The 12,404-nt window shown below is 42.4% G+C and overlaps 1 protein-coding gene across 1 annotated transcript in view; it reads right to left on the bottom strand.

The window, feature by feature from the left end:
• Positions 1–11,581, bottom strand: part of LOC138472411 (uncharacterized) — a 227,877-nt gene extending 216,296 nt beyond the window's left edge. The window contains exons 1-6 of the mRNA XM_069610557.1: positions 11,563–11,581; positions 9,355–9,390; positions 7,666–7,710; positions 7,316–7,360; positions 7,045–7,075; positions 4,474–4,507 (exon numbers count right to left, since the gene is read on the bottom strand). Of these exons, the coding sequence (XP_069466658.1) occupies positions 4,474–4,507; positions 7,045–7,075; positions 7,316–7,360; positions 7,666–7,703 (148 nt within the window). The 5' untranslated portion in view covers positions 7,704–7,710; positions 9,355–9,390; positions 11,563–11,581. The remainder of the gene's footprint in view (positions 1–4,473; positions 4,508–7,044; positions 7,076–7,315; positions 7,361–7,665; positions 7,711–9,354; positions 9,391–11,562) is intronic.
• Positions 11,582–12,404: the final 823 nt, after the last annotated feature.

Genomic DNA, 12,404 nt, shown 5'->3' with positions numbered 1-12,404 from the left:
TGCCCATCTACTGGGTCTGATGGGTTCCTGTCCACTGGGGCTTCTTATTCTAGACTGTCATTTGTGCATGCACTTGTGCTGGGGGGTTGACTCACCACCTGCCTCCTGGCTGCTAGCACCCACCTCCGCACCTCTGACTCCCTCGATTCCCTCCAAGTACAGCACTATGTTCTACTTTTCCTCCCAGGTTATGAGGACCAGTGACCCCATAGTTCCTCCGCCTGGGGCAAGGGACTCCTGGCAGTGTTGCAAAAGCAGCCCATGCACCCTGATCCTGAGGTCATTCCAGGGTTTGTGACAGTCCACTCCATCATGGGGGATGCCAGCCACAGCTGTCGCTTTCTGGCTGATGGCAGGCCAGATTGCTGTCCTGCGATGTGCTGATCTTTTCCTTTGGCGAAGGCCATATAGCTCATTAGTGTGAGCAACAACTTCATTTGTCAGGATCACCAGCTCCCCCTCACTAAACTTTGGTTTTCAGAGTCGATTTACAGCCACCTTGCCTCTGATAATCTCCTTAGGCATTCTGGCTTGTTTCCAGGTCTGGATGGCTGCAGAAAGTGGAAATATTTGATGGGTTTTGTTTCCAGGTTGTGATGCCCAGCTAATTCCGCCACATGACCCGGCGGTAATGCTATTTCCGCTCGTCAGAATTTGAGCTGGATTACAGCCAGACTTGTGATGAGGCCCAATGTGTGGAACTAGGACAATAACCCAGGAGAATGGAGGCATTCTTCTAGGATCAGCACAGTGCTTTATTATTTATTATTAGTTTATAGTGTAAGGGCCAGAAGTAGAGTTTTCATGACACAGTACAGGGGACATTTTTACTTTAACAGACATCCTGACAGGGACCTTAGATCTTTAGTTGAGGCAGGGAAACCCCCTCTTAGAAATAGGGAAAGATAGGTTTCCTCTTGCTCAGTTTGTACTAATAAAAGTCTAAAGCTCCAAATATGCCACCTTTCTGTCAGAGTCCTTCCTCTGCATCCTTACATAGCCCATTGTCTATTCAATTTGTATGTCAGTGATCTGTCTACAGAAGTTGAAGAAATAAGATACTTCACTTTGTGGCGGCATGGAAGGATTAGTCTGACCAAATGCTGGCATAGTGATTGCTATAAACCTTTATTAAAAACTAACAAACCTATCTATCCCTAACTAGAGGTGGTTTCCCAACCTCAAACAAACAGATTCAGAACAGAATAAAGTCCTTCTTTACTGTTTCATTTTAAATACCGTGCACAGCCCCCAGCGTAATGTCAGATCAGTTGTAAACAACTGGTGGAGCACTCTTTCTACTTTATACTTGATGGCACTGTGCTTGCAATCTTCTTCACCCCTGTCCGCTTCACAATGAGATTACCTGACAGTTTACCATAACACATGGTTTCAGACTGCATCATAGGTAGAGAAAGTTTGGGTATTATTATTACCCCATGGGATTAGGAGTTAAAGGTGCTGTATCCAGGACTCACGTGCTTTTCCCCGAGTGGGGAGTTCCTCCCTATGAGGTCTTCTCGCATGTTTCCACCCGTAGGGGGACTATTGTTTAGCGGGCGCAACTCCCTAGCCTGATGGAAAGGGGCTCCCATCTGGGGAGAGGTCGCACCTCCCCTGATTGGTCACAAACATATCAGATGTTTGGCCTTCGCTTATGTCAAATTATTTGATATCACAATAATTGGATTGTGGCATGTCTCATCCGCACAGAAAAGTAGCTCATTAGTAACAACCTAATGATTCATATTTCTATATGAGGTTTAAAACAAGAAGAAAACTGTTATACCATTCATGGTTTAGGAGAAATAAGAAACTGCAAGTTACCAATTCCCTGGTATTCTTAGGATATGACATCACCAATTCAGCAAAGAAGGAAAAAGGTAAAATACAAATACTGTAGATTTTCATTAGTGCCTTTAATGAATTTCTATCAGCAAAAAGTTGTTCCAACTATCACCTAAAGTCTTTGTGTGGTAGATAGTTTGGCAGAAAAAGATATGGACAGGTTGGAAGGTTGAATATGGAAAACCCCAAAGCCTCCCTCTGGTAGCCCTATGGTTAGTACTAGGGCTCCAATCATTGCACTCAATTGTTATGTATAATCAATTGATGATATTACATTAAACCTTATATCCCCCAAAAAGCTCCCTTTGTAATGTCTTGCAGGGTATCCTGGAGAAGGGTTATGCAGTTAGTTTCAGGATGCATGATAGGTGGAGAGGTATGAGAGGGCTATGGGATATGTAATATGATGAGATTGTAGTGTGAGACTGGGAAAAGAGAGGGAGATAAATTGTAATGAAAGGCAAGTTAACGGTGACAAATGACCAGAACAAGGACGGTGAAGAAGAGGTTAGTAGATAATCGATGAGCAGGTATTCATCATAAGTAGGTAGAAGGAGTTACTAGTGCTGGGAAGTTAGTTTCAGTGAGACATGCTGTATGAAGTTCAAGAGTCTGCTTGTCAGGAGGTTGTTAATTTCCTGAGAATGCTTGATTGAAGACTGAGCATTATGAAGCATGTGCATGAGACATCCAGGGGAAGGAATTGGTGGTATGTCAATTGGTGGGGCGGGGGGGGGGGGGTTAAGTGGCTGGATAGTGTCAGATGGCATGGAAGCCTGCCCGTTATCCCGTTATTCATCCGGTGTTCGGTCACTGGCAATTCCTGTGGCAATTACGGCAATGGTCATCCTGTGGGCACTACAGCTATCAGCACCACTCAAGGTCGCAACGTCTGCAACATGATGTCCAATGATGTCACCATGGGCACGTCACGTTCATGACTGTGCTCGGGGCACCCTTGCAATGTGGAATAGCCCTTTTAAAGCTCAGAGCTCAGAGAAGGGAGCATTTGTGCTTCTCAACTAACGTGAGTGGCGTGTTTTGTGACTAATCTATCAAGTCAGTTTGGAGCTTTGTCCGTTCAGTGGAACTTCTTTTGTCTAACATTTTGTACCTTTGCTTTGCTATTCTGCTTGCTGATTCCTAGTCTGTTTTTCTGGATATCTTCTGCTGTTCTGTCCTGGTTGGCTTGATCCAATTGTGGTTGCGTTGGGCCTGGACTTAGCTCCTGTTTTGGCTCCTGTGTTGCTCCCAATGGGGTTCTTCTTCCTTGACCCTGCTATTATTCCCATGGACTGTTAAGGGCTGGGAAACGGTCCAAATCAACGTACGTCGTGTTCAGTCTCCTGCTGATCTCCAAGTGCCTTTTAAACGTCCTTGTGCCGTCGGGTGTTAGGTCATCTCAGACTTTTGGACTTATGGCACGATTTGCAACAGGGCTTGGAACATCGAGCTGATCTATGGATTTCCTTTATTGAGTATTGGATTTTCACAAGAAGAACTGGACAATATGTGGTAGGTGTTCCACTGTGTGCGTACTGGTGAGTGACTTAGGGATTAGTGTACTGCATGGTCTGTCTTTTCTCCTTGTAGTGCTCTGCAGTCCTTCCAATAATTAGAAGATCAAATCCTGGATCGACATCTGTTCCTGGCCTCACTTTCCACCAGATAGTTTGGAGGAGGCGATATTTTATCTCTTTGCCGTAATATCAGGAGAAAAGTATTTTGTCTAAATAACACTGATGAGAAACCTCCGCACCTGCGGGACGTTCGGCATGCCTGGCAGATAGAGACTAAATGCACACAGTGAATATTTTAATTTGTTAAATGTCACACAACTAGGGAAAATAAAATAAATCAGGCAAACATCTCCCTCATATCCTATCAAGACTGCCACCTATTCTCTTTGCAAACCCTGCCTCTTTTCCTTGCATACAAGCGTGCCACATGCACACCACCTAACTGTCATAGCCATAATCTTGCATTCAAACCCATATTGTACTCATCTTTAAACCAAACCAAGTTGCTTCTAAGTCACTGAAACCCTTAAAAATAGTGGTTCATTGCATACTCCTGAATGGCTTGTTTTCTGAACTCTAGTGGGAATGTATTTAAATGTGTCAGAATATTGTTTTCTGCAGGTGCTGTTCTAAGGACAATGCACAGAATCAAATGTTCATCCAACAGAAGGCCCTTTAGGCGTATGATATTTTCCACATGATCAGCCATTCAGAAAGTACCACAGATCTGTTTGAGGGCTTAGTAATTCATTGAACACATGAATGGCGGGCAAGTAATTTCTGATGGGCGTCAGTAGCTATACTGTATTTCCCATACATTTAAAAAAAATACATTTTATGTAACCAGTGTGTTCCCTGCATACTGGGAAATGGAGAAGTAGCGGAGCCCATCCAGTTGTATCTACTGCCAAAATGTAGTCGGAAACAGCAATTCTCCATGGAACCTCAGAACAAATAGTTTGGGAAGATTACACAATTTTCCAAAGGAAAAAAAACACTTAACATGTCTGTGTTAAAATAGTCATGCTCATAGCAGTACAATGAAAGTGCCACAAAAGTTTTAAGTAGCCTTCTCTGCTCCTTTAAAGTAAGATAATAAACTTACCTGCAATCACGTCGATGGGAACTCGATACTTTGTCTAAAACAGGAAGTAAACAAGCTGTGAATGTTTTCCAATCAAGTGCCAATGGAAGTTTTATAAACACTCCCGCCTTCCCCTGAACAGTGTCCTCCTCTGGTAAATGGATCTCATTACACACTGCCCTCTAGTCACACCATTTTCATCTTTGTTCTTTTTACTCAGATGCTCAGAATTTAAGACAATCATGACTATTCAAGGCCAAATATCTGCAGCAAAGTTGAATCTGGATTCAACAACATACCTCCCTTTTTACCTTTCTTCACAGCTTTGCTAATGCAAACTAATCTGCACTATTAACACATTTTTCATAACATAGCTGTAACTCGCAGCTCATAGATTTGCCAAAATGTGTGTTCTATCTGCTGTGGCAACAAGAATCTGGCACTGCAACACAACATTCACAAAGCATCATTTTAATGACCACGCACACGTCTTGTGTTTCCCAGTACTTGTTACCTTACACACTGTTCTACTGTTAAACCACGCCTATGTTCTAGAATAGTCTTTGGATTTCCAGCTAAGGACTTTACATCTCTGTCAGTAAAATCGACAGACAAATCATGTAATGCAATTTCCATATCTATTTTTACCATTAGACAGAAATGGATGAATGTCAAGTCCATTAAGACTGCGAAGGATAGAGAAATGTCAAATCACGCACCTATGAAAGAGGGAAATACATTTCCGAACCATTAGAATGGATGAAGAAAATGGAGGGATGGAGGACATAAAACCACTGCAACGTTGGTTGAATGTACTGATTCACCATTCATGGGGTAGAATGGAATCTCAAACCATAGAGTCATGGATGGGAATTGAACCAAAGAGACACGGGTGATGAGTGGTGTCTCATACCATAGAGCTTTGGCTAGGGAAACAAACCATAGAGTAATGATTTGGAGTTAGGCACACTCAAACCACAAAACCATGAGTAGGAGGTAAAACATCTCAAACCACAGAGCTATAGGTCAGAGGTGTAGAATTTCAAACCGAAGAGTTATGAGTAGTAGATCTAGAAATTCAAACAATACAGCTATGTATGGGAAATTAGAGACCTTCGAACCATGCAACAGCCGTGGATGTGTAATATGTTACTTTAAGCCATACAGAAAAGATATAGATCTTCAAACTATGTCACCATGCATTGGAGACAGACTGCGGGTCATCACCCATTTGGTTATGACTGGGTAATATATAACCTGAATGTATACAGCCATGGAGAGAGGGTATAGAATATAGCGTTAACCCCCCGTTCCAAGGGCTGGAACAGGGGTAATGGCCTAGCAGCCTTAGTTAGCAGCCCAAGCAAAGAAAGTGCCTATAACGAGGACACCGGGCCATCATCCCCCCATTCCAAACTTGGAATGATATAATATGATAGGTTATTTATAACACACTTAATATCCAGAGGTTTCTAAGCGCGGACCTGGGGATCGAACCTGTGTTGCTCTGCATCGTCTTGCTTCCAAGGTGAGCGCGTTTGTCCCTGAGCTATCCTCCTGAGACTATGAGGGTTAAAGCTATTAGCATACCAGGTTACCAAAGGGGTAACCCGGGTTGCTAAAAAAAATTATTTTCATTCATTTAGCGGGATGTGCGCGGCGTCCCGTTGAATGAATGAAAATACTTAACCAAGTTGGCCGCCATGGTTATAGAAGACGGGGTACGGATCCCCCTCTTCTATGGCCATGACGGCCGGAAAAGGGACGCTGATGCGGCAGTGGCGGCACTGCTTCTGCAATCAGATAAGTGGAGATGGGGGGTTGGGATATTTAAAATAAAATAATAAAAAAAGTTAAGGGAGGGCGGGCAGTGGGCAAATGGCAGTTCGCGTTGGGGAGGCAACCTGCGGGTTCCGTGGAACGCAGGCTGAGATTACAGGTTTCAGCCCACAATCTGCAGAACCTGATTGGCTGTGCCCCCCATCTCCCTGACCACCTGCCCCAGGTGCTAATCTCAATTCATGTGGGTACAAATGCAGGTAGAGTATTCACTATCCAACCACACAGGCATGGAGGAGGCATCCTCAATTGAAACACATCTGGATGGGAATGATAAGGAATCTAAAATCATTCAGCCATGTATGGAGGAGTATAGATTCTGAAATGAAAACGCCATGAATAAGGGGTATGCAATCTAAAACCACAAAGCTTTGGGTTTGATGTATAGACAAATCTAAAAACATTCATCCAGCAATAGCGCAATATACACTATGAACCATAAGCCATGGAAGAAGGATAATCCATCTTAAATCAAACACTATTGGTAACATCTCAGGTCAGTGACTAATAGAAACATGTACTAGTAACCAAACATTTTCTCATTCAGATGAAAGTGACTAAGAAACTATTTCCATGATGGACTGCCGTTCCCCAATGCAGGGTGTGCTCTTTACCATCAGACCTAGCAAAACTCAGGTAAGAAATGCTACCCGTCAACATCACACAAACTATCCCAGTTATTTCTCATTAGCCGCTCCAGTCTCAGTATTAGCGCTGGTTGTCAGAACAGTGAGAATTTTTAATGATACCTACCCAATATTGCATTAACTGTTTTTTCATAAGCCTGGAAAGAAAAAGGAAATAGAATTATGAACATTTACTCCTTCACAACATGTTTGTCATGCAGGTCCTACACAGATTTGTGTGGTTTCTGGATAGCTGCTGGCCAGATGTCAACGTATTACATGTGGTTCTTGAGAAAAACCATACTGCATATGGTTCTTAATAGAAAGATTCCATAACTATAAATTATTAACATAATATCACTCCTATAATTACTGTATCAGCAGTGGAGATTACTCACTCAGTGTACGGGGTAGAGATCCCACTTTCACCTGAGGAGATTTTGCTAAAAGAAAGGAGAAGAAATATTTAATTGATTAGCTTACATAATCTTCTCCTTCTGTACCCCACAGATTCCATGTGATAATGTCCCCACAAAAAGGCTGTTTGGCAAAATTATTTTTCCCTCAAGGAGAGCAGGCGACAGCCCCGCTCCCCTTACAAATGGTCACCATACATAATGTCGCCACAGCCTTTTCCCGGTGACTATATGTATGGCAACCATTTGTGTGGGGGTAATATTACCAGATACCACCCCACATCCGTGCAACTGAAGGCAGATCCTGAGTGAACTGCAGTTCTGCTACTTACGAAAGGGATAGTCTGTCCTCCCCACCTTCCACAGACATGGAATCTCTGAAAGGAAAGGTGAGAAATGTAAGCCTTGCTTGTAAGGTCCTAAAACAGAGATGGTAGAACAATAAAAGCAGCACATTTCTGAACAAAACCTGGACATTCAGTGCTGATCAACTGCCAGCCACCTGCTACTCTTCCATCCCTCTACAAACACAGACGCACAATTTCTGGCACTGTCTACAGAAAATCTATGGGGAATGTGAGGAGTACTAATGTGAGGCTCACGACTGTATTGAGTTTTATCAGGATTTGCTGTTTTATTAAGTACAAAATAATAACAAAAATCCTAACTAAACCTACTCTACCAGGGGATTCCCTACCTATTCTAAGATCTAAGGGAAAACCTCCTAGCATTCACAAAACAAACCCTCACCATAAACAATATCAACATTCAAATAAAATAAATACTATACAAACAAAAGGTTACCAAACACCCAGATCTTGGATGACTTCTCATGGTCCTGGCAGATCTGGCTACCCCAAGAATGTCCAAAGTCAATTTTCTCCAAGTAACAAAAAGTCTCAACAAAACTCTTGAAAAGTCCAAAAAAGTTGAAATGTTCACACAAATAAAATCCACTGGACTACAACTCTTAGCAGGCCTCTTTCTCGTCCCTGTACCAGAGTGGTAAATGCACCTAGTCTTCATTACTCCCGGTTGCCTCTTCTTCGTCCCAGTACAGTTAGCAGTCATATATGAGGAAGTCGGGTGAGTTGACTCATAATACCCCATAAAGGCGGGGGAAGGTTTGGGTTGGTCATTAGTTGGAAAAGAAGGATACCATGTTTCTTCCAAGGGCATCCCACTCCCAGTCCCCAAGGACCCTCCACCCAGGGGATCCTCCCTTGCTTATACACCGCCAGGGTTCTGCCGGTAGTTCAGGGCCTTACCAGCAGATAATTCACGGATGCATCAGCACCGTCTCAGTGTTCCTATCCCCACGGGGAATGGGAACTTACTGTTCCGCCGCCATCTGTAAAGTACCACTATTACTGTGAAATCGGTCCGTGGACATGGTAAACTGGCTGAGTTTTGCAGTATTACCAGAGGTATAACATTAGGGGGCAAACTCGTAATGAGGCCCTTAGAGTTTGAGAACAATGCCACATATTGTCATCTTTGATGTGTTTGTTAACCTATCTCACAACTTCCTTCAGACCTCCATACAATTGTGTGTTGAAGCTGTATTTGGAGTAACAAAAACGTTATCAAAAACAAAAACAAAAAAAGATAAAATGCCCACTCTCCACACAAAGGTCTCTTGCCAGCATACTGTAGTAAAATTCTTTCCAGAGGAGATAGGAATCAGGAGAGCAAGGCAGATTAATGAGACATGTTTCTTTAAAAATCAGGGATGTGCAGTAAGAGGACCAAAACATGTTTATGCCGACCCCCCTTCCATATTCAATGGTCATGTTGCATGTCTTCAGATTTGAGTATGTGTATCTTTATTTGCGCATACTGAAAAGCTCTGGCTAAATTAGTGCAGTTCTTAAGCAGTACCATATCCTTGGCTACGATTTTCTATTTATAAATGGCATGTTTTATATTTGATATCAATTTATGGTTACATGCTGATACTATTGCAATAATGAATTTCTGAAAGTCAGATACATATCTTGAAATCAGTCTCAGTTACTCACATGATGGATTGCAAAGCTGCCTCACTTGGTATGGACCTGTAAAAAAGTACAGAGATGTAAGGCTTGGCCCAATTGAAGATCAATATCTTCTCGCGGTTACACAACTCATTGAGTTAAAACCAGAGCCCGAGTAGGGACCCAGTTCACAGCATGAACTGATTATTAGCCACCAGATTGCCAGCAAAATTGCAAATTCAAGGTTCCACTGATGGGAGGAGAGAGCGTTGCCTCCCTCGGTCTTCTCCACAGCTTCCCACTCAGAAGGAGGCAACAGACATGTGAGATACTTCAAATATGACAATTTTGTCTTTTTTAGAAGTGCAGGATCTGCATTTTCCAGGCACTGCACAAACATTACCGCCTGTACATAAGATAGCAACAGCTGGAAAATGATGCTAGTAGCTGGGCATATTATGGCAGCACCTGGAAATTAAGTGCCCATCTAATGCCTATACAAGAGCCAAAACTGTTAGCTTTCCCAATGCTTGTTTTTAACAGGCATTCAGGGCAAGTAACAAATCCAAGGTCATCCATACTGCTTATAGTCCAAGTGTCTGAAGGCACACTTGGTTAAGATAGTTGTGTTATAGCAGGAGCTTGTTTAGTCAGTTTACAGCTGCAATCAAGCCATTTCCTTATAGAACGCTGCTCAGAAAGCACAGAGATAGACGCAGAGAGATCCCAGCGGATATGTTTCGGGCAGAGAATGCCAGGTAGTTGGTGGGAATGTCCATAGGGATTAGCATGGACATCAGTGATCAACGGGCGGGTAAATAACCAAACATCCCCCACAGGCTGTGTGTGTCCCCTCACATCTAATCTATCTTCTACTTTAACTTCCCATGACAACAGTTTTGGTTTATAGGCAGTACATTAAGTGTCACCTAATAGCCAAAACTAAAATCTGGGACAGAGTAAAGATGCAGGTTTGATGACCAGCTGCAAATATATCCACTGTGAGTGCACAGATAGAATGGAATGTCCGACTAATCTACACTGTTTGGCCCTAATGATTTAATGATTATGTCACTCTTCTGGATGTCTCGGATTCCCAATTCAAACCAACCAATGCATCCTTGAGGTGGCCAATAAGGTGCAATCAAAATGCTAGAGGGAGGCCAGGAATTGCTCTCCTCTTATTTGGTATGAAAAGGTGGTGACTCTTTCTCACTCAAATGACAATCGAGCATCTTTCTACACACAAGTATAGCTTAAGCTTAGACGGGTGCAGATACCAAGAGTTCATAAAACCAAGAAGTCGTCTTTTGGAAACAGACAAACTCAAAAGAAAGGAATAAATGAAATCCTAAAATAGCCAATAACACCAGACATCCTGGTCAATTGTAATTTCCAGATTATTCCGAATTTAACAGCATTCTCACAAAAAAGTGAGAATTCCCAATAGGATTAAGTAAAAGCCCCAGTTTATGTGGATGCTTTGGAAGGCTTGGGTGACATGCCTCCTCTGAGAGCTATTTACCTACATCAAAGGATTCCATTGGTGCAGGCCTATTTCAGCCCTTCCTGCATTAAAATGCTTTGCCAATTCCCAGATACTCACATGATTAAGGCTTTGGTTTGAGATGAGCATCTTGCACAGGACTGTTGGTTGCACAGATATCTTCAGTGTTTTCATTGGACAGTTTGGGTTTATGACTCAAAGACCCCAAAGAGTTGTGGTGCACCACTTCAAGAACTCTGGGGGTTGTTGTGCAGCACTGAAAAGAACTCAGGAGTTGTGATAAAAAGTGTTGTGGGAGCCCCTTGCTTGTGTAAAGATATCCAGAGATGTGACTCACACTTGAACACATTCAGGAGAGCTATACACAGCTCAGAGGACCCACGGGGTTGTGGCAACCCATATGAAGAACTCTGGAGCACCAATAGTTCTGGATCACTAATCAAAGAACTTCAACAGCTTGCGGCGTAACACCTCAAGTACTATGAGATTTGTGGTGCAAAATTGAAAGGCTGAATTCTATAATCCAGTTTACATTCTAAAGGAATCATCTTGCCTTGTAAGAGAGATGGGGAGATGATGGTGTGACAGTCAAGAATGACTGAGGAACATTTAAACAGAATTGTTTGCTCACAAGTGATCATTGGGATACCTTTAGTTAAATACATAACAGGGGGTTTTGTGTTGTAGATAAGAACACATTTAGGACATAAAATAGTACATTCAATCATCGAACACTGATTACTTACCTTCCAGTGGGTTTGGATCTGAGAACTGTAAAAGAAACATATATTACTAGCTGATATATCCAGCATTGCCCATGCTTGCATTCCCTCTTAGGTACTTGTGTCTAGCAAAATGTGGTGCACATTTCTGAAACGGTATGAAATTGTATAAAGAACAACACTTTGCCAGGCCATGAACCCACAAATGTTCACTTTTACATACAAAGATAGATTTCAATTCTAAGAAAAGAAAAAAATGAGACTTTTCAGTATGACCACACAGTATGACCACACACAGGGGGCACAGAGTAGGATTCCAGAGGAAATAGATTATGGCATGTCCTATTTAAATCTCATTTATTTTTAGGTCAAGTCTTAACAAATTTCCATCTGCAGTCTGGACAAGAGTTTAGCTATTTTTTGGGAAGAGAAAACCATATAATTCCATGGCTAAATTTGTGGAAGTCCATTCGACACTGTGCTGCACTTTGCATCCATTATTATGGGAGCTACACCAGAGAATGAAAGGGCTAAGATACAAAATATACAAGGGGTGAAGATGCAGCAGTGGAGATATTGTCAAGAGTAGGATGATGACAGTGATCAACCTGTTGGAGGAGGATCTTGAAGCAACTAAAACAGACAAGAGCCGATGTTGTTGTAAGATGGTACCATGTGAAAGAGCCCATATTAGAGGTACACTATTAGGTGTAATGTTCACAACCCCAACCCCATAATACTTTATGATTGGCAGAATCTGGTAGGATCTGTATTACTGTTGGGCACGTGCACTTAGTATGAAGCCATACTGTTGTAAGATTAGTACAAACTGGCAGAGCCCACATTACTCTGGGATAGGTGCAGTC

Source organism: Ambystoma mexicanum, chromosome 8, assembly GCF_040938575.1.
Source record: "Ambystoma mexicanum isolate Mex_15411 chromosome 8, UKY_AmexF1_1, whole genome shotgun sequence".
In the NCBI taxonomy this organism is placed as follows: Eukaryota; Metazoa; Chordata; class Amphibia; order Caudata; family Ambystomatidae; genus Ambystoma; species Ambystoma mexicanum.
Note: the sequence above shows the minus strand (reverse complement) of the source record. Positions and strands in the feature narration are given on the sequence as shown.